Genomic DNA, 23,119 nt, shown 5'->3' on the forward strand with positions numbered 1-23,119 from the left:
GTAATATGAAGGCCAAAATGTTTGCAGCAGGAAAGAAAAATAGAGACTGAAAAGAGGGCATTATTTTGAGACTGAAGATTTCGTCAAAATCGAAGGTAATAGTTTCGCTTGCTTCACAAAACAGTAATCCACAACGGACGTAGTATGCAAATGAGGTAGCCGACGACGCCACGTATTATTTTTTGGGGCTAGTTTATTGTATGGAAAATTTATGATTGGCCACAATTTTCATAAGTCATCGGAAGTTCACATGCAGCTATACGTACTCCCTTGAAAGGGCTGGCAACTCTGGCATGTCTTGGTATCTCATTTAGCACAAAAAGCAGATCATGCAGTTGTTTGTAAAATTAAGAAGGACTTTATATTAAAAAAACCGTTTACATGACCTAGGGGCCAGTCCCACAGTTTACAAAAATAAAAAACAAGATGATTATTTGCCTTTTTAAAATACGATGTCAGAACACTCTTCCTAACACACAAATGTGTTTGGAATGACTATTATTGCTTCTAACGATAGCACCCGCGATAACACAATATTGTAGCTCGGTACTGTCGCATGGAGGCTGAGGAGTGACGACCCAGTTTTCTATACTAGGGCCTATTTAAAGACAAGAATGGAATCACAACAATACAGCACTGGGGTTCAAGCCTCTGCTTGTAATAGGGGGGGGGGGGGCACTTACGTTGACGAATCGATACCATGTGTGACCCCTCCCCCCAAAAAAACGTAAGAAAAAATTGTTTTCAAGATAGGGCAAGTTACCTATATGTAACAAGGGTGTCAACAACGCTTAGAAAATTTTTTAAAAGGGTATTTCATGCATTAAAAAGAAGCACACTGAAGTAGGTCCCACCGAGATTTGAACTCGGATCGCGAGATTCAGAGTCTCGAGTGCTAACCATTACACCATGGGACCTTGACTTACAACAAATCTCACAAGACCCATAACATAAGGATTGGTGAAGCTTGGTGAAAGATAACGGGATTGTATATCGGAGTCTGAACATCCGAAGAGATCATTGGGCAGTTCATGATTTCACTTCTCCTAATTTCCCCAAGAGTTTTCGGGAGCCCGTAAAGAAACGTTTTAAGGGATAGGGCAAATTCAACATTTAAAATAATAAGTATATAATCCTCGAAGGAAATTTGGTAGTTTCCTCTTCTATGATCCGGGGGACTATGGGGGACTATGATACCCTTTTCCTTCTTCTTTTCGTTTTATTGCTTTTATTTCCCCTTCCTCAGGTATGGCCCCTCCCCCATTCTATCCCTTTTCCAGACTCCTTTTCATCTCTTTCACATTTTCCATCTAGTCTCTCTGTCATATGCCCTTGGGTTTGTGAGTTTTTCATTTATAAAGTCACTAGCGTACCTACGGGGGGGGGGGGCAGAGGGGGCAGTCTGCCCCCCTGACGAGTCACGAACCCATACAAAAGACATATCCCTGCCCCCCTGACGAACTTGAAAACCTATTTTGCCCCCCCCCCCCTGACGAGCTTGAAAACTTTTTTTTTTTTTGGTTGTCAAAATTTTCGACCGGTTTTGCCCCCTCTGTGGAAAATCCCAGGTACGCCACTGTATAAAGTAGAATATAAACTGCTCTCTCAAAACTTGAAACACGAAATACCTTAAAGGGGAATGAAACCTTTGGAACAAATAGGCTTGTGTAGAAACAGAAAAATCAAAGAATAAGAATAAAGAAAGTTTGAGAAAAATCAGACAAATAGTGAGAAAGTTATGAGCATTTGAATATTGCAATCACTAATGCTATGGAGATCCTCACATTGGCAATGCGACAAGGATGTGTGATGTCACTGATGAACAACTTTCACTTTGGTGGACTATAAAATACCCTCAAAATGTCTCTTTTTGCTTTTTCTTATGATGATACAAACTCTTTATCCATGATGTATTCTTAAAAAATATGTATTACATGCCCTAATGTAGACAGAACACATGATTTATGGATAGATGTTATAAAAGAGGCAATTCTAGTGAAATATATACTAAAGTAATGGGGAGAGTTGTTCACAAGTGACATCACACATCTTTGTCGCATTGCCAATTTGCTATCTCCATAGCATTAGTGATCGCAATATTCAAATGCTCATAACTTTCTCATTATTTGTCCGATTTTTCTCAAACTTTCGTTGATCTGTTTCTTTGATTTTTCTGTTTTCACACAAGCTATCTTGTTCCAATGGTTTCATTCTCCTTTAAAATGACATCCTGAAATAGACCCCATTAAGAAAAGGGGAGAAAAAGACCGAAGAGTAGGCCAATAAAACAAATAATGAAACAAAATCGAATACTAGAAAATATCTCCTTAAAAAATCCAAACAAATAGCATAATATTATTTTCATCAAGTGCTTTTTTTAATTTCCCAAGTGAAGATTCTAGATGGTGTGCTGCAAGAACTAAATCGATTTTCGTATTTTTTTAATTAAATACGCTATAGGTATACATATATATTGCAAGCTGATGCATAGGTCAACGTACGTTACTATACGGTCGGAGATTGATACAATTATTATTTAATATAAGAAGTGAAGATCATGTTTTGCATGATTACCCGGTGTTTACCTGAATTATTGAAAAAAAAAATACAAAAATGAGGTCCCACCGAGATTTGAACTCGGATCGCGAGATTCAGAGTCTCGAGTGCTAACCATTACACCATGGGACCTTGACTTACAATAACTCATTACACAAAGACCCATGACATGAGGATTGGTGAAGGTTTTATGGAGAAAGATAATGAGATTGTAAAGAGTAAGAGTATGAACATACGAAGAGATCATTGGGCAGTACATGATTTCACTTCTCCTAATTTCCGAAGACTTTTCGGACGCCCTTAAAAAGAAACGTTTTCAAGAATAATTTCAAATAAAAAATAAGTTTATAATCATCGAAGGAAATTTGGTACAGTTTCCCCTACTACATGATACCTTTTCCCTTCTTCTTTTCGGATTTCATTTTTTTTTCTTTGCTTTTATTTCCCCCTCTCCCTCAGGAATTTGATACCCCATTCTATCCCTTTTTCTTGAACTCCTTTTCATCTTTTACATTCACCCCTTTATCTCTCTGTCATGCCCTTGGGTTGTATTTTATAAAATAGAATATAAACTGCTTTCTCAAAACCTGCGGAAACACGAAAGGCCTTGAAAGAGCATCCTAAAATGGTCCCATTGTAGAAAGGGAGACAGAATCCAAAGAACGGGCCGGTAAAACAAATAATAAAACAAAACCAAATACTAGAAAATATCCCCCAAAAGAAAACAAACAAATAGCAAAATATTATTTTCGGTTACACTTCTTAATTCCGAAGGTTCGTAATTCCGAAACACGTAAATTGCCTATACCTCGTTGTTCGTTAATCCGATAACGGAAAAGGGTTCGTTAATCCGAACATTTGTGGCGTTATTCCGAAAACGAAATAAGGTTCGTTGTTCCGAAGGTTCGATAATCCGAAAACAAAATAAGGTTCGTTATTCCGAAGGTTCGTTAATCCGAAAACGAAATAAGGTTTGTTGTTCCGAAGGTTCAATAATCCGAAAACTATATAAGGTTCGTTAATCCGAAAACGAAACAGGGTTCGTTATTCCGAATGTTCGTTGATCCGAAAACGAAATGAGGTTCGTAATTCCGGAGGTTTATTAGTCCGAAAATGAAATAAGGTTCGTTAATCCGAAAATTAAATAAGGTTCGTATTTCCGAAAATGAAATTAAGTTTGGTAACAAGAACGGTGCTGTTCTTGCAAGATAACAGGAAATTATGCAATGATAAACTAACGAACGATTATGTGTGTGTTGTGGCCAAAGCATGTATTGATTTAAGAATAGGCGCCCGGATCGAACATACGCTTAATTTCGATTTTATCTGAGCAAATGCTGCCCAAGCAATGGTTTAAAGATGCAGGGGATTAAGTGTCTTGGTCGTTTGCGAGTAACCTCGAGATAATATGATTTGTATTGGAGGGGATGTCATTTTTAAAAAGAGCTTCTGCTGGTAATAAAAATAAAAAGAATACTAATGATGATCATAATAATCGCAAACGAAAATACGAATGTATCCGATTATTTTTATCAACTGAATTTTCTGATTTTCCAAGTGAAGATTCTAGACAGTGTGCATGCTGCAAGAAATATACACCTATGGACAAGCATGCTTTACGTCGGAGACTTATACACAGTATGAAACAAATTGAAAAAAAATAGCACGTTGTTGAAGTCTGTCACTCTAACAAAAAAGTTGTTTTAACTTTTTTAAACAACTTTTAAAAAGTTTGAATAGTTGTTTAAAAAGTTTAAACAATATAGTTGCTAGAGTGACGGGCTTAAACAACGTGAGTATTTTACAGTGTACAATTATTTTTTCGTATAAAAATAAGTGAAGAGCATTTTTGCATGACTATCCGGTGATTACCTCATTAATTGAAAAAAAAGTCCAAGATAAAAATGAGGTCCCACCGAGATTTGAACTCGGATCGCGAGATTCAGAGTCTCGAGTGCTAACCATTACACCATGGAACCTTGACTTACATCTTCTTGAACATGGAGACTCTTGACGTTATAAGGATTGGTGAAGCGTGAAGAAAGATAAGGAGACTATGAGTGAGTTTGAGCTTTTGAAGATCCAGGTTGGTTATTGAGTCCACCTCTTACGAGTTTTAGAAGATAATTACAGGAATTAAAAACAAATTAAGAGTTTTCCAATGATATTTATGAATTTTATGTAAAGATGCATTGCCCGGAGAAGCTGGGGTGCTCCCCAAAGCTAGGTTTTCCCAAGGGTGTTGCGTGTATTATTTTCCACAAGTTGCACCTCCTGGAATTCTGGTAATGTGTAAACTTGGAGAAATAGTATTTTGTGTTGAAACCCTTTTTTTTGCTTGGAGAACTTTTGACATAAAATGACCTTCATTTTACTAGTGAAACCTTATTTTTTATGCTGAAGTGAATTTTGCAAGCAAAAAAAAATGTTGTCGCTCCAAAAGTGAAGATAATTTTGGACCATAGAGATGTATATATCTCTATGTTTTGGACAGAACTTAAATAGTTTGACAATATTAACCAAAAAGCTTTCGCTCTAAAATCATAGTTTCCATGGAGGGATGATATAGCACCCTCAGAAAATTTTGTGGTGCTTCAGCCCGTGCCCCCCTCCAGAAAAATTATAAGAGGCAAAGTGTACTAATGCATGGGCCAAGGTGAAAGGGGGTAATGAGACTCCCTGATGAGACAAACCTCCATGACATATGAGAATGATACAAGAGCGCACGTATGAAAATCCACTATCAAAATTGCTCTCACGCGCGGAATATTAACATATTGCTGAAAAATGGCGGATCCGAAATATGCCAACCTTCCTGGAATCGTAAGTATAACTGCATTTATTGCGTTTTCGTATAGTTTTAGGCAAAGTTTGTTATATTTTGTTAATTTTATGTCTGATAAGTATGTGCTAATATATGATTTGTATCATAGATATTATTGAATACAAATATATTTGCTTCGATATTTTCTCGGTTTGGGTTATTGAAACCCGGTAGCGGGGCGAGAGTAGGACTGGTGGGGGATGACTGGATGAATCGTACGGGGAAGGACGGGGGCTCCATGGCTTGGCGCTCGCTGGAACTCGATCACGGGCACGCCTTCATCCAGTTACACGTTAATGAGCTGAGCTTGAATTAAATTGTTAGTGTTAGGCCAAACGTGAGAGTGGATGATAAATGATATTTGATAAACATTTGTGCATAGCACTTTTTAGCAGCTTTATTCTTTATTAGAAATTCATGATGGGGTTCAATTGGAGCCCAGTTTGAGATTGATCATGATTTAATTTGAAATATGGGAAGACTTATATATGAGTGAATGTAGTTACTTTGAATAAAATCTTTGATAAGTTTCAGTAAATTCAAACTGTCTTTGGACTAAGTTAAGTGTTTTTTTTATGAGTAAATCAATGTTATATACCTACAGACCTAGATTTAGATTGAAATTGTAAGGACTAGGAAGGACCTTTAAAATAAGATTGGGCAGAATCTGTTGTAAAGTTACACATCAGTTAGCAGGAATAGCAGCTCAAGAAAACAATCATTTGAAACCAAGGAAGTGATTATTCTGGACTAGGAATCCAGATTGATTAAACTACATGTCATTCTAGTCATACACTACAGTACAGGTTGTACATGTTGTAAGAGTTCATTAAGACATTAAAATGAGAATTCTACGTTTTCCTTTCTTTAGGACACCCAGCCAGATCTATATGAGACGAGTGATCTACCAGAAGATGACCAACAGCGAGAAATTGTAAGTTTGTTCCCATAATATTTAAATAAATACTTGCTTACTCATATTATTATAATTGTGCTGATCAACCCCAGACATGTAGTATGTACAATTCAATTCAATGTAATTTTCGAAAATATGTTCACAATTCACCCCCCCCATCCCATTGGCCAAAAGGTATGAAAAGTGTACAATTTTTGTTTAGATCTGTAACAGAGAATGCTCGGTCCTATCATTGAGAAAACTTGAAGCTCTAGTCAAACATGGTTCACTCAGAATTAATTTATACTTTTATATTTTGCCTTTTTCATACTAATAGTTGTCATTCCAAGTTTCACAAATACACATAAAGCTCTCTTTTCATTCTGGCCTCTCACTGAATGAATTTTATTGGAGGTAATGCATCACCCCCCCCCTACTCATATTACTCAATTACTCATAAAATCAAATATTTGAAGCAGGATAGTTATCAAATATTTGTAGCTTTACAAAGCAGAATAGTTTTAGGTTGGGGCATGATATGCCTGTTGGGAAGTTTCTTTTGTCTTGGGGAATAACATATTTTAATCTGAAATGTAATGAAATACTTTATTTCACAAAGTAATAAACATGATTAGTAGCTTTGATGAACATATCACGGATGTTTCATTATTTTGAATAAAAATATTGAATCTCTTGCAGGCGGAATTAAGCAGTGAATCCGTTGAAAAGTTGACCATCAATACTAAAGAGGCTTTCAACAAATTCCAGGACAAGAAGATTCTTGCTGGACAAGTTGGTAAGTAGAAATAACATTAGGCCTACACTCTTTATTAATGTCTTGTAAAGAGTGTACAAATAAGGCCTTTTCACTGTAGTGATGAAATTCTGTTACTAGGGGCTAGGCTGGTGGTGGGATTGACCTAGGAATATATGACATGTTCCTGGCAGTTCGTGTTGAGCACTGTTTTTGCACGTCATCTGCTGAACCGAGCATTACAGCTAGTGTTGATCTATGTGTACTTTACCCATACACTAACACCAAATCTTGACTTCATATTTTGTACAGGTGTTAGAAATATCCTTATTTGGTGTCAATCAGCAGTAGGTAAATAAAAAAAAAGTCACTTCCCACGTGACACTCCTATTCTGGTAAATTGTGGTGATCAGCAGGTACATGTGACGTCATTAGCTATCGATCATGCAATTGGTATCGTTCTTCTGAACTCAGCTTGTTGTTGGAGCTCGGTTCAGCAGCGTATATCAACACTAACATCGAACATCCTACTTGAAATCACCCAATGTCTTTCATCACCAGGATAGTGTGTGCTTGCACATACTCTGTGTATCGCGATGCTTCATTCCACCGACTTTGTATGCCCTGAAAAAAAAGCAGACCATAATGGCATGACACACTGACTTTAATGATGTAATCATCACAGAGAGTTGACTGCCAAGACAGATTTCTATAATGAAAACTAAATTTAATGGTAGTTTTGATTATACCATACTAAATTCATGATACAAGATGTATTAGAGACCCTAAAGTGATTTAGCGTGATCAATGAAGGAGATAGGAAAACTAACAGGTTCATGTTTTTCTTTTCTCTAGATTTTTCAGATCGAATTAGCCAGGCAAGACGCACAGGATACATTGCTGATAAGAACGAGTATGAAATTGTAAGTATCATCTGGGACCATTGAGTAGTAGATCAAACAACATGTCTTTGAACACTTTGTTCAGTAAAACAGAAATCCTATTGAGTATTTACTTACCATGCATTAATGGTTTTCTTGTAAACATCTCTTTCCTTCAAAATTGGAATGGGAAAGTATGACATACATCTCATTTTGTATATCCTTGAAAAAAGCAAAATATCTGTATAAAACCGTTTTTTGAATATGGTATTGAAACTTTTGTGTATTAGAGCAAATGGAGGAGTAGTCCATACCCTACATCACATTGACAAAGTTGTTTGTGCCCTCGTGTAGTTTTTTCCCTGTCCATCAGTTTTTGTCTCACCTGCGAAGCAAAGTGAGACTATAGGCGCCGCTTTTCCGACGGCGGCGCCGCCGCCGTCGGAAAAGCTGAGGCGTCAACATCAAATCTTAACCTGAGGTTAAGTTTTTGAAATGACGTCATAACTTAGAAAGTGTATGGACCTAGTTAATAAAACTTGGCCATAAGGTTAATCAAGTATTACTGAACATCCTAGTAGAGTTTCATGTCACATGACCAAGGTCAAAGGTCATTTAGGGTCAATGAACTTAGACCATGTTGGAGGAATCAACATCGAAATCTTAACCTGAGGTTAAGTTTTTGAAGTGTCATCATAACTTAGAAAATATATGGACCTAGTTCATGAAACTTGGACATAAGGTTAATCAAGTATCACTGAACATCCTGCATGAGTTTCACGTCACATGACCAAGGTCAAAGGTCATTTAGGGTCAATGAACTTTGGCCGAATTGGGGATATCTGTTGAATTCCCATCATAACTTTGAAAATTTATGGATCTGATTCATGAAACTTGGACATAATAGTAATCAAGCATCACTGAAAATTTTGTGCAAGTTTCAGGTCTCATGATTAAGGTCAAAGGTCATTTAGGGTCAATGAACTTTGGCCGAATCGGGGGTATCTGTTGAATTACCATCATAACTTAATTTATTGGCCTAGTTCATTAAACTTGGACATTAGAGTAATCAAGTATCACTGAACATCCTGTGCGCGTTTCAGGTCACATGACCAAGGTCAAAGGTCAATGAACTTTGGCCGAATTGGGTGTATCTGTTGAATTACCATCATAACTTTGAATGTTTATGGATCTGATTCATGAAACTTGTACATAAGAGTAATCAAGTATCACTGAACGTCCTGTTCGAGTTTCAGGTCACATGATCAAGATCAAAGGTCATGTAAGGTCAATGAACTTTGGCCATGTTGGGGTTTTTTGTTGAATAACCATCGTATCTCTGTAAGGTTATTGGTCTAGTTCATAAAAAGTGGACATAAGAGTAACCATGTATGACTGAACATCTTGTGCGAGTTAGAGTAGTATTCAAAGTCAGCACTGCTGCTAAATTGAACCGCGTGATGCAGGTGAGACGGCCAGAGGCATTCCACTTGTTTCTTTACGCACTTAATTATGCTTTTTACACTAGCAAAATCCCCCCCCCCCCCATTACAGGTAGAGCTAAATTGCCATTTAGCCCCACATATAGTATGTACGGGGTAAAAGCTTAGCCCACTTTCTTTTTACACAGCACTTTATCAAAATACCCTAACTTCACCTATAGTACAGGATTATTTTGGCCCTGCAAATTAGCATGGCTAGCCGAGTACTTGCAGTGCTCAGAGTGATAGTCCGGTGTTAAGATTGCTAGTGTAAAAAGAAACCCAGTCAAGCCAAGGATGTTGCTTGATGCACGCCCTTGGGGCAATGGAGCCAATGCTGTTGTCAAATCAGAGATAAGGATTCAGGAATAACTACCACTAGTCAAGGATTACTAGAAATATTGAATTGAATTGAATTTATTACCAAATATCACTGTCAGGTACAATTACAAGGAATAGTACATCACATATAAAAAAAAACATGAGGTAATTGGAGCTTACATAATAGCAAGATGCTAATGTACATGTAGGTTAGCCCCAAATAATGTCATTATCATAGTTTAAACAATAAATTTAACTAAATCTCAATATTGTACAACAAATTCAATACTAATTCTACTTATTACTGTTGCAGAAAGTTTCGATCATATGTTTGAGATAAGGAAGCATTTCCTTAGCCAGGGTTAGGCAGAAAATTGGACATGTGAAATAAAAGTTTAGGGATAGTAAGGGATTAAGAAATTCCAGTGAAAAAAGCATATATTTTTTCTGTCATTTTCTTTTGTTTAGTTGGAAGATGGGTATCAAGCCAGGGAGACACCAGTGCAGAGGTTTCAAAGATTACAACATGAAATCAGAGAATTAAGTCAAGATGTAGAGAAACTACAGGTCAGTATGTCCCCATCATGAAGCAACTTCATTTCTATTGCTGGCTTCGATTCAGTTTCATTGTATTTTCTGCATGAAACTGTCATTATCTCTTGGGGATAAGCCTTTATACATTGTGGATGAACCTTAGTGTTATTGAGGAGGATGAGTCACTGGTGGATCCAGGGGGGGGGGGGGGGCACAGCCAGCCAGTGCCCCCCTTTTGAGAAGCAAAATTAAAATTTGTAATGTAAAAATTGTGTTAAAAACAGAAGCATGCCCCCCCCCTTTGAAAGTGAAGACCCCTATTTTTTAGCTTGTCAATTTTTTTGGGGGACAAAATGTCCTTATTTTTTTGTTAAAATTTTTTTTTTTTTGCTTGTCAAATTTTTCCTTGGAAAGATGTAACCCCCCCCACTTTGGAAAAACCTGGATCCGCCCCTGGGATGAATATCATGATAACGATGAGTATGATTATAATGGCAGTGATGAGGAGGAGGAGTATAAAGAAAGATGCCGATTAATTAGTTGAAATGATTTTGGTTATGACGATAGTGATGATAAAGATTGATGTTGATGTGATTATTGTGGTAATGTCTGATGATGAAGCTGACGATGATAACTACGAGGAAAATAATATATGACTGGGGTCATTTTCACTTTATATCAGCTTAGTAGCATATTCATGGGGGCTATTTGGAATTTACAAGGAATGTTTTGGAATTTTTTGGGTGAATCCCTCTTCCTATCTATTTTTTTGTGGGGAGGGGGGGAGGGGGCATGAGGATAATCATGATGGAAAATAGCAATCATATTGGGCCATATTCCTACCTTATCTACAAAGGCATTTAAGTCACCAGTTGTATTTAATCACAGGATTTTTTTCAGCTCTAGAGAATCGAGTTAAACATGTATCTATGTATTCATGTATTTTTATTGAACCAACTTCAATAGACAACAGCCAAGGAAGCATCTTCGGGAGTAGGGGCATCCCCAGCCGCTTTGATGCAAGACATTGGTGTGCTACAGCAGCAACTCTATGGACTTCATCTGGAGAAAATCCTGGGGAACGAGTCTGTCATAGAAGCTGCTGATCCTCAAGGCTCACTTCCAAAGTATGTTCATTTCTTTTACCTGGGGACCATTTCATGAATGTCATGTTATAAGTTACTGAAATCCTTGCATCTGATTGGCTCAGACTAAATTTGTCAGTGAAAACCACCGGCTGATGCTCCGTGAAACATACCCCAGGGCTCCGTAACACAAAGATTAGCGATCAATCGCTAAATGAACTGACCAATCAATACCAATGTTACACACGCATTTGGTTTAAAATACTGACCAGGAACCAATCAGTGCGGTTATTTCATATTTGCAATCCATCGCAAACCTTTGTGTTACGGTGCCCAGGTCAGCGTGTAACTAGTAATCTATGACTACATTATCTAGGCGGCAATTTCGTCGAATTTTAATGCTGATGTTGAGATATGGAATATCACACTGTGTAATGTTCTAAATCATCGTACGAATACATATGTTCAAATATGTTACTATGCTATTATCGTTATTAGAATAAAATTTGAATTTGATATCTAGTCGTAATGACGTCATAGCAATCGTACGATTGGCTACGATATGAAATCTACTTGGCCTTTACTCCAAATTAAATGCTTCCAATCATCCAAAATTGTTATTTTAGTATTCTTTCAGTTAATTTGAAGCTCAAATGAAAAGATCCTTTTCAATCACATTTTCAGAAAATAACCAAAAATGTGACTTGTTCCAAATCAGATCGTGGACCAGTCGTAAGGTTTGCGGTGGCCTTAACGTTGCGCACATCTGTTGTGTGACTGGTAGCCCTTCCTTCTGTTCTAAATTAGATTCTCAATCATCTTAATCCCATCAGCTAAAGTTAAAATGCTATTTCTATAAGAAATGGCCTCCTTAAAAGCTTATTGTAACTTTGTTATTTTAACAGGAAACTGTTCAACCAGCTGGATGCTTTCAAGAAAGAAGCAAGCCAACCGTTGACCCCTCCTAAGAAGGGAACACAGGAGAGCAAAGATGGGCATGTCACATATGAACTCTACTATAGACCTGAACAAAACAAGTTCAATCAAGTATCAAAGGTGTGTGTTTGCTGGTGCCAAGATTGAAAAGGCAAAGATGATAATGATGATGGTGGTGAATATAGTGCAGAAGAAGAAAAAGATGATGATAGTTATGATGTTGGTGGTGATGATGATGGTGAAGATGGTGATGATGGTGATGAAGATGATGATGATGATGGTGAAGATGATGGTGTTGATGATGATGGTGATAAAGATGATGATAATGGTGATGGTGATAAAGATGATGATAATGGTGAATTTGTGATGAGGATGAAGAAAAGGAGAAATATGATAATAATACTAACATATAAATGATGGTGATGTGGTGATGTTGATGATGATAATGGAGTTGATCATTATAATGGTGAAGCAGATGGTAAAAATGGTGGAGAAGAAGAGGAAAAAGATGATGATAGTGATGATGTTGGTGGTGATGATGGTGATGATGATGATTGTGACGATGATGATGATGCTGGTGACGATGATGGTGATGATGGTGATGATGATGACGATGACTCACTTCATTTGTGTACTGCTGATACTGTCTACTTAGTGTTGCATGTATTTTATCCTTTTCTCTGTCTCTTTACATGTATGTAGGGAGCTGAACTTGAGCAGAGATTGAATCGATTGGAGGCCATGCTTGGTCAAGATCCACAAAAGCTTGTAAGTTTATTTCAGTTTCATTCTAGCATGAATAATGAATTTTTTACAACCGTCTAATACAATTCGCAAAGTATGTATTTGTACATTTTCCTGTATTAATATCAAACACCTGGGCAAACTATGTTTCCCACATTTATTGTGTGTGTGTTGAAGGGGGGGGGGGTGGAGGGAGTTTTGGGGGGTTGAGGTAGGAAGTGGCAGGTGCTCAATACTAGAAGAAGTTTGGTGCCAAGTGATTGGGCCTACCAACTACATTGTACTTTGCAAGCTTCCTTCATGTTACATTATCAGTTGTACTGAAAAGTACCATTTGTAATGATGATATCAATGCACTCCACGAAACGCACCTATCCACGCTGCCAAGTCTTTATGGAGCTTACTGTTGTCTTTACACTGGCAGTTGCCTAGCCACTATCTTGGTACATCAAATGAATACCTCTGCCTGGTACACATCACTACACTTGGGTCAAGTAAAGCGGAATGTCGATGAGTTTCTTTAGTTATTACCACGTTACTTGAATTATATTGATGATTTTCATCCTGACTGGCAAGCGATCACTACTATAAATAAAAATCTTATCTGGATGAATGAACCTGTCATTAAATGAAATTATCGTGGAGCATTGTGGCCCAGTGGTAAGTCTTCTGACTTTGAAACAGAGGGTCGTGGGTTCGAATCCCAGCCATGGCGATATTTCCTTCAGCAAGAAATTTATCCACATCGTGCTGCACTCGACCCAGGTGAGGTGAATGGGTACCCGGAAGGATTAATTCCTTGCATGCATGAGCGCTGAAAGGCAGCTCGAGCTAAAGCCGGGTTAATAATAACAACGCGCCTCGGAATAGAATATTTCTAGATAGATGGCGCTATATAAATGCCTATTATTATTATATTACATGAACCTTACAATTCTGTTTTGATTTGATTGTAGGCATCACTGACGGCCGATTCTAGTTCAAAGAGTCTTGTGGTAAGTACACATATCTTTTATAACTATGTATATTTAAAAGTAAAGTAAATTGTAGAAAATAGATCACTGACTGTCTAAATGATTAATGAGCCATTTTCTATAGTATGTTTGTCCAACTCCCTATATTTAGAACTTCCTATAGTGATTAGTCTTCTGATTATCTAGTTCATATGTAAAGTTGTAAATTATATCAAATTTTCATAAGTTTCACAATTTTCATAATAGTTCTTGTATAGCGTATAACACATAATGAATAACGTCTCTATGCGCTTCCAAAGGACTTGGATATTATTACCCCAGCTGTAGCTAAAGCAGCCTTTCCTGCTAGGTACCCATTCACCTCAGAGCAATGTTTTATACGTAGCGATATTTGGCTTGAGTAGCTCAGAAAGTGAAGTAAGAATGGAGAGAACTAGGGGTCTGATATACAAAAAGTATATTACTGTATGTAAATGCCCATATGATTTGTAGTATGTATAAACTGTAAATCTCATTGGTGGATACCAAACGGTTTCATGTGCATGATCTGATGAATATGGTAGTCTGCTTCTTACAGCACACAGTTCAGAATTTAAGTTTCCTTGTGTCTTTGGGACCCCTCCCCCTCCCCTGGGATTGGTTTCACTAAAGTCATTGAATGTGAACTTGGTATGGATTGTTTATTTTAGGAATCTGTGAGTCAACTTCAAGCCAAGGTAGCCATCTTGGACATTGGTCAAGTGGACCACATTGAGGCCAGGATCCAGGGTCTACTCCAGCGGCTGGACCAGGTCTCGGAAAAGAAGTCAGCTGTGGAAGATGCAGGAAAGGATAGCAAGGTAGGCCACAATAATGGGAACTGTCTCCTATTGTGCATTAGGTGTCCTGTAAGGGACTTGTGTGTTGTGTTTTGACGTACAAAATTGTTGATTATTATTTGGACTTTTTCTCTTTGCAAAGAACAAGTGTTGTGATGGTGCAATGACTACTGTACCAATCAGACCTTTGCATTTTCCATTATGAATAATTATTTTATTGCAACATTGTAAGAATTATTTAATATTCAAAGTTTTATGACCTTGACATTTTATTTGGTGTTCTTAACAGATATCTGCACTGTATGAAATGGTTCAGAAATGGGATAGTATAGCGGACACCTTACCTAAAGTAGTAGACAGACTTCAGGCGTTGAAAGAGCTACATGAACAAGGTATGTATGGCTGTGGACGTCTCAACCCACTGTCAACATGATTCCATGATCCCAGTGATATCGATACCCGGAGTGTGTTTCTCAGAGGAGAAAATGGCTGCTAGCAGAATTTCATCACTTGCAACCTCAGAATGATAATTATTCTTGCAAATACAAATGTGAATAGACGATTGTCAGCTGGGACTCTGTTAAGAACCAACCGGTTTGTTGTAAGGACGTCACACTTTGGTACTCTATTTGCTCTGATGGAAAATCTACAAGTTAAGTCAGACATAAAACCCAACCTCAAAAACTAAATAAATCATAATCCTAATCTTTATAGTATTCTGAACCAAAAACTATATTACAATTCTAACTCTAGTCTTATGCCCTCTTGAGATATTAAGATGGGAACAAATGTCACAGGAGCATATGTTGTGTCTCCATCAAAATGAACTGCTCTGCTAAGGCCAGGATAATGTTATTATATTGAAACACGAGGGACTTCTGACAAAGTAGGTGTTGATAAGTTTTGAGTTCTTATTTCAAAAGGAAATGGTTGGACGAAATCCAAAAGTGTTTATCATATGCCAGAATCCTTAATATGTAGAACAAATATGTTTAACTAAAAATAATTCATGCTTGCTTGATATTATATTCATTTCATCACCACATCGTTTCCTGGAGTAGCTAACACAGGAAACAACATGTGGGACCACACTTTAAACAGACAGTCATTTTTGCTCATTACTCCGTGATTATATATTTTTCTAAAAAATTGTATTGCAGATATCCATTATAGTTATCATAATTCTGTGTGCATTTTATTTTCTGTTGTTACCAGAGTTTCTCTTTAAGTGAAATATATGCAGGTATTATTATTATGCATTAGATTGCCATAAGTCGGATTGTGGAGACTCATTGGCCAGAATTCACAAAGGTGGTTTATGAAACCATCGGTTGAACCCATGGTTTATGCAGATTTCCTGTGTAAATCATGCTTATAAGCCAGTTCGTATTTCCTTTCTGCGCATGATCAAAAGATTCTACGCATGATCAGAAGAAGGTCATTTGTACTAAAGTGACATGGTGCTTTAAAATCTAATGAGATAAGCACCAACTTTGATGTCTTGATTATTCATATATTCTTTTGAATTGTCGTTTTCATTTACATCCACAAAAACAACAATGCTTCCACGAACGACTGGTATTTCACAGTTTGTCAAGTACATTGTGCAACATGCTAAGATATGCATTCAAAGTAGGAATGCAACAAATACCTTCATTAAGTGTTCATTGGTGTGCTATTCTAGTCACCTGGCTATTCAATTTCTTCATCCTGCTATGTAAGGCAAGCTTACGTAATATCTTGCTTTGAAATCTGCCTATCATGATGAAAGAAATGAAAGGTCATTTGACCAAAATTGCCCATGAAGTAACTACGAACTGGTCTATTTGCCCCGTTTATTTAAAAAAGTCCAATGCTGATACACGCTTTTGTAACAGCGTGCCAAATTGATGCCTGTTCCAAAGGTTAAGTATTCATGGGTCCACTGTTTGAAGAGTGGACTCATTAATTCAAAACAGTGGACTCATGAATAAAATAGCATGGATAACCATGGCAACATGCATCAATTTGGCACACATCAGCATTTGATGATTTTTAATATACAGGTAAATAAGCGTAATTTATACAGGAAAAACTGCATAAGCCATGGGTTCAACCAACGGTTATAAAAACCACCTTGGTGAATTCAAGCCCTTGAGAGAGTCCTCAATGTTAGCTCTTTTTGTAGGGAATATCCAGTTCCATTCTGCATTGCTTGATTAAATGGATCTTAATTGAGTTGAATCTGATCATCTCTACTTCATTCAATTCTTGTTGAAATATATCAGTGGTTGCTGTTGCTGCATCGCTATTTATCTAGATTTACCTAATTGAATTGTTTTATTTTTGTTGTTGTTATTGACAGCTTTACAATTCAGCCAAGCACTTAGTCAGTTAGACATTGCCCAGCAGCAACTCACTTCCAGCATGGGAAGCCAAGATACATCAATCAAACAGGTAATATTTACTACCATTGACTTATTCCATTGTCAAGTGATATTAATGTGTGTCCTTTCTATCAGTGAATATATTGACATATACCCTGGGAAGGTCTTGCGTTACTTCTTATGTCATCGCCAATTTTACGAACTGGCCTTAACCTAATTTGGGGTCATATTCTCAAAATTTGTTATTTATTTTTTACATATTTTGAAAGCTTGTCTTAAAACTTGATCGACTTTCCAAATTTCAAATGTGTAAAATCACTGACGATATGTGTGCATGCCTACTCCAGGATGTAGTTTTAGTAAAGTGACATTTTTGTATGTCCTTTAGAACATCGGTGAATATATTGAATTATAAATTAGGTGTATTATTTCAAGCATCATGATTGGCCAATACGCGTCACATGACATCCAACTTTTTTGGGTGCACTGCACGGCAGTGCAAAAGGTGTGTAACGAAAATTGACATTGGACGCTCAAGCAAACCAGTGATGTATGTAAAACGGTGGCAATATATTCACTGAGGTGATATCGCTTGCAAGTTGTGTAATCGGGTAATTTACTTTATGTACGCTCTAGTGTGTACTGTTGTATTCGACGTAGACGGGTCAGAGCTGCACCAAATATTAATTTATCATAGTGCCATTTCATAAATGCTGACTCTGATGGTGAATCTACATAGACTTTATAATATAACAGATATTGCTTGATTTGTCAGTTTAATAAATAGAATTTAGATTCCTCTCCGAAGCTATATTTTTCCCCGCAAAAAATATTTACCTCAGTGCTACGTGCTTCGGGCAAAATATAATCCCTTAAGAAAATATAACTCCCTTTTGGGGGAAATGAAATAGTATATTCAAACTCTAGGTAGACAATAATCTACATACTTACTAGACACTACCACCACTACTTTCTGCATCATATCATTGATATCACACCCTTTCACTTATTTTCTCTTTCATTTACAGCTGAAGGACTCCTTTGCCGCCAACCTAGCCGCCATCCAGGCCAATTGTGAATCATTAGAAAGTAGAATGAAAGCCGTCAAAAAATAGGAATATACTCAGAACTAAGCTGTTGAATTAAGAGTAATAAACTTCCACTTAAAAGATAATGCATTCCCCCTGTATTATTGCTTAACTCCCAATTTTGTCATCCCCATAACATTTGAACAAGAACCACCTGGTTATAATCTAGAATGGCTTGCTTAGTTTGCAGGCATAAGCTATTTCCTGTCGTCACAACAATGTCTGACTTTAAGGCTCACGCTACCCAACTCACTATAGGCCTTCACATATTGCTGCGCTTGTTGCAGCAAAAAAATACAAATTTAGGCTTAGGTCAAGGTCTTCAATTGCAGCATATGCCCGCTGACTTTGGAAAGTAAAACTTAGAATTGATAAATTGCTATTTAAGCTTGCCATTGTCAGATCTATCTGAAAAAACACCAATTTATTTCAGCAACTTGATCATGGGATCTAATAAAATGAAAATGAAAAAAGAGTCTTTGCATTCGATGTGCATTGACAATGAATAAAATGGAATATTCTCCTTTAATGTTTAAAATTGGTCCTGCAGGAAGTCTTTTTGTAAAGCATCTTTTCAGTAAAAGATTATTTTGTCACTAAATTATAATAGTAAACTTGTTATTTACAAGACTTGACTTTGGGGTGTTTCACACAGAGTTAGGTGCGACTTAATGTCCTGCTTCAACGTCAAGAACACACAGTATCTTACGCATAACCTCATTGATATAGCAGTGCAGTTGTGTGCATCCTCTGAGCATATGTCACATACAATTGGGAATTGAAAGCGATTTTCTGGCACATTTCAACTTTTTGTGAAACACGACCCCGTTCTCTTTATACCAAGTTTCCACTTAAAGGCCTGGTCACACCGCCCGAGCGTTGTTGGAGCGGTCGTGGAGAGAAAAACTCATCACCGCTCGCTACCGTTCACCATTTTCAATTTTGATGGGTTTTTTTTTTTCAATTTTTGCCCAAATTTGTGAGCGAAATTTGACCTTAACTCCCTACCGCTCCAACAACGCTCGGGCGGTGTGACCAGGCCTTTAGTATTTAAGAGATAATTGTAATGTATCACCTATGATATGAATCAATGATTTTTTGTTTATATTAATGTCCCGTTGCACTCAGCGTTATTGGATGCTTATGTTAAACTGTAAATAACAAGATGTATTATTGTATAGTAGTGTTAGTATTATTTATAATTTTATTTCATGTACAGAATTTTAAGGGTGTGAAACTGTGAACGGTTCTGTCTGAAATGGCCCGTCTACTTCACTTTCTGTTGAGTAAAACTGGATTTATCATTTTCCTTTTTATGCTTGTTTTTGGTTACCTTTTATCTGATCTGTTTAGAGTTCTTTGAAACCATTGATTCATTGGACTGTTCAGCTCGTTCCAACTATATGAATTACAATCTAACTGACAATTCTTTTTTTAAAAATTGCATTTTCTATTAAATATGAAAGTTTTATTAGGTAAAATCATCTCATTTCATGAGGCTCTTGTGAGCAGAAGGTTTCATAGTTGCATTTGAAGAATGAATCATGAAGTAGAAGAAAGGAATGTCTATCGAGACATACAATCGGTGGATTCCCAATACAATGCGCCATCTGTGGGTTGCAGCGGACAGGCCGAAATTTACAATGCCTCATGGGAAAAAGTCAACATCTGTTGCGCGTGCTAGTTCTTTAGTGTATGGATGCATGTGATAATTCAGTAATGGCCAACGCAGTTTGACCGGCTTGCATAAGTAGGCTTAAATGCTTTTTAATAGGCTTCAGGTGGGAGAAAAATTACTTTGAAATTAGATCGTTTTCGGTGAATTCTTCATCCGCTTAATTGCAATATGTTTTTCATTATCGAAGCATCACAGTCACATGATACAGTGACTAGCACGGTGTGCTGCCTGCATGCGAGTTAGAAATTTGGCCTGTTTGCTGCGACTGACAGATGACGCACAATATTGTGAATCTGTCGAATTGATTGCAAGTCTCTTGCAATGCCGCATAAGTTGTTTTACTTGCGACCATAGCAATCCATTCAACTTGATCAAAAATGTCTTTGACTTGGCGATTATGCGACTTAATATGGAAAGTCAACTAATGTATTCTAAAAATGAAATTTCAAGATGGTTAGCTAGATACTATGAAGTTAGATCAGTAGTGTAGACTCTTGATTATATTATTCTTTTTTTCTGCAAGTGCAATCCTTCCCCCTTTTGCTTAAGCTGATTTGCTGCAAATCTAAGTTGTTTAGTAAATGCAGGGATGCCAGTTTTCAGGCAAAAGCCTGAATTCAGGCTCTGGCAATTTATTTTCAGGCCATAGTTTTAGCATTTTTGTGTACAAAATATTGTATTCTAGGGGATTTTCAGGCCCTCTGATCAATTCCAACTGGCATCCCTGTAAATGTAATGGCAATCGGTGCTGTTTCATGTAACTTTATATCTATGAGAACTGTGGAATTACATTGACAAATTTTATTTCAACCAATGGAAGACCATTATTTCAGTAGGTTTATAACAGTCCTGATGAATTTATGAAATAGTTCAGTGGTTTGACTATTTCAATGGCGCAAATGATAGCCAGTCAGATCTTTATATCTTGTTTTTATTGATCATAAGAATGACCGTTGACCAATGAGATGAGGGGTTATGTATATAGATGACATGGCCCCACTCTTTAGAAACTTACTAATAACGAAGTGAAAAGAAACTGTTCAACCTGCTGATAGAAACTACCGAAGATCAATGTTGACATTTACTAAATTTGCTTTTCTTTCTGTCATGTTTTATGGAATACAGAAATACTGAGCATTTTTTTTGTCCTATCTGTTGTAACAAAACATGGGTATTGTCATGAATGTCATATTAAGAGATCATGTTTGTCTGGAAAAAAGTCAAATTACAAATATTAAATGATTTAATAAATTGTGCAAACAGACTTGATATTTAGTTGTCACATTTTTGCATTCGTATTTTATTTCAGCGGAAAGCCCGAGGGTGGGGGGCCTTTTACATTGACGAGTGGATACCATCCGCGACCAAAAAAAAACATGTAAAAAGGATGTCTTTTTCAAGGGCACATTATGCAAGTAATGGAATAAGGGTGTAAAAAACACTAAAATTAAAAGGGTATCTGTTTCGCTAAGAAAGCTACGTGTTTAGGGTCAAATTTGCGAGTGTATAAAAAAGACAAATGTTTTATCAAAGATATACTTTTTGCCCCACCAGTCAACACTACGTGTTTAAAGTATGATTTGCACGAGGTGGGGCTGTACTAAACCCATTGATGTAGGTAAAGGTACAACTGACCTCTGTGACATGATCAAAATATCGCTGTACTTGTTTAGGGGTTCAATTCAGGGAATACTTGCCAAGAGTATCGTTTTTGTTTACAATACTTGTAAAGGGGTGCATTTTCAGAATGTGGAAAATACTTGTTTAGGGTGCTTATAAGTACCCCGTCATGGTTGCGCATGGTATTGATTCGATTGCTCAATTTTAAAAGTAATTTGGATGTATTTATTAAATGACCATTCTGAGACTTCATCAAATTTTCTTTTACAATTTGAAACTCAACATACCTAGTAGTCCGTTCATTTCCGATTGGTCTAATGCCAATTCGTCCAATTGCCAACTCGTATACTATCATCTGGTCTACCATCATTTCGTCCAATATCCACATGATTTAATTGCCATTTCATCCACTCACCACTTCGTCTAATAAGCAGTTGGCCCAATAGCCATTTAGTCCATATACCATTTGGTTTAATTTGATTGTGCAAAACAAATGAAATGGACATTAGACCAACTGGTTATGAGACAAAATGATGATTAGACGAGGTAATGATTTGACCAACTGGTTGTTAGAGGAAATGTTGGACAGAATGGCATTAGACTAGATGAAGGTAGACCATGTGGTGAGTGGACGAGTTGGCAGACGAATTGGCAACTTACCACCTAGTCAGAAGTCCATCCTACTTCTCACAGCAGGAATCCTGCCATTAAGGCACATACGCGTCTTTCCTGCATTACCCGTTTTGTCTGATGAAGTGTAACAATTGGTAAAAAAAGGCCACTTGCTGACTTTTTACAAGGTACCTTATTGTAATGGAGTTCATAAGTGTGACGTCGGTTGCCATGGTGTTATGGTAGGCTGGTTCTAAAGAGTCGCACCTGACAACCGTCTGTACCCATTTAGGCTCGTCTGAAAAACAGGTTGCAAGTAATCGTTCTAATAGCAGCCACTTTCTCCTGAGAAACACACTTTAATTTCGGGTTCATTTGTTTAGAACCAGGCCCGCCATGACACCGTTGCAACTCGCGTCGCTTCGGTCTCTATTTCTCAATGAAATTCAATCACAGTGCGACTGCAAGAATGGCATTCTGTGCTTGATATGTGCATTAGGCAATTAAAGGGGAAGTTCACCCTGAAGAAAACTTTGTTGCAAAAATAGCAGAAAAAATAGTATAAAATATTGGTGAAGGTTTGATGAAAATCCGTTAGAGTAAGAAAGTTATTAGAGTTCACAGTTTTGGATTTGTGACGTCATAAACGAGCAGCTGCCCCATCTGTTATGTAATATAAAATGCATGAATTTCAAATTTTGCATGGTTCCGGATGACTTAATTTTGTTTTCTATTCAAGGTCGGGTGTGAAATGATTTGTCTATTGATATACAAAAGGTACAGTGAAAACCATTTTCAATTTTCTGAGAAAATGACATTTCATTGATTATTTACCATTCGCTATGTAGGAATGCTGCTCGCATATGACGTCACAAATCAAATAATTGAAATTCTAATAACTTTTTAATAATTTGATGAATTTTTCTCAAACCTGCAATATTTTTTATTATTT

At 37.0% G+C, this 23,119-nt stretch overlaps 1 protein-coding gene and 3 non-coding genes across 4 annotated transcripts; 1 reads left to right on the forward strand and 3 right to left on the reverse strand.

The window, feature by feature from the left end:
* Window positions 1–845: 845 nt before the first annotated feature.
* Window positions 846–917, reverse strand: TRNAQ-CUG. The gene has a single exon. It is a non-coding gene; the product is annotated as a tRNA-Gln (tRNA).
* Window positions 918–2,616: 1,699 nt separating this feature from the next.
* On the reverse strand, window positions 2,617–2,688 carry TRNAQ-CUG. Its single transcript has one exon. It is a non-coding gene; the product is annotated as a tRNA-Gln (tRNA).
* A 1,775-nt stretch (window positions 2,689–4,463) lies between these two features.
* Window positions 4,464–4,535, reverse strand: TRNAQ-CUG. Its single transcript has one exon. It is a non-coding gene; the product is annotated as a tRNA-Gln (tRNA).
* A 739-nt stretch (window positions 4,536–5,274) lies between these two features.
* LOC121426716 (dynactin subunit 2-like) lies at window positions 5,275–18,656 on the forward strand. Its single transcript, XM_041623090.1, has 13 exons — window positions 5,275–5,379; window positions 6,252–6,314; window positions 6,975–7,071; window positions 7,885–7,952; window positions 10,181–10,279; window positions 11,213–11,373; window positions 12,237–12,387; window positions 12,970–13,035; window positions 13,968–14,006; window positions 14,675–14,824; window positions 15,093–15,195; window positions 17,148–17,239; window positions 18,198–18,656. The coding sequence occupies exons 1-13, from the start codon at window positions 5,344–5,346 to the stop codon at window positions 18,282–18,284; spliced, it is 1,212 nt and encodes a 403-aa protein (XP_041479024.1). The 5' UTR covers window positions 5,275–5,343; the 3' UTR covers window positions 18,285–18,656.
* The last annotated feature ends 4,463 nt before the right edge of the window (window positions 18,657–23,119 follow it).

This window comes from Lytechinus variegatus, chromosome 13, assembly GCF_018143015.1.
Source record: "Lytechinus variegatus isolate NC3 chromosome 13, Lvar_3.0, whole genome shotgun sequence".
In the NCBI taxonomy this organism is placed as follows: Eukaryota; Metazoa; Echinodermata; class Echinoidea; order Temnopleuroida; family Toxopneustidae; genus Lytechinus; species Lytechinus variegatus.

Bases quoted from the DNA above. Each gene is read 5' to 3' on its own strand.
- LOC121426716 (XM_041623090.1), top strand. From the start codon at position 5,344: ATGGCGGATCCGAAATATGCCAACCTTCCTGGAATC. The intron at 7,072-7,884 runs GTAAGTAGAAAT...TCTTTTCTCTAG, and splicing joins GATTCTTGCTGGACAAGTTG to ATTTTTCAGATCGAATTAGC. The intron at 15,196-17,147 runs GTATGTATGGCT...TGTTATTGACAG, and splicing joins GAAAGAGCTACATGAACAAG to CTTTACAATTCAGCCAAGCA.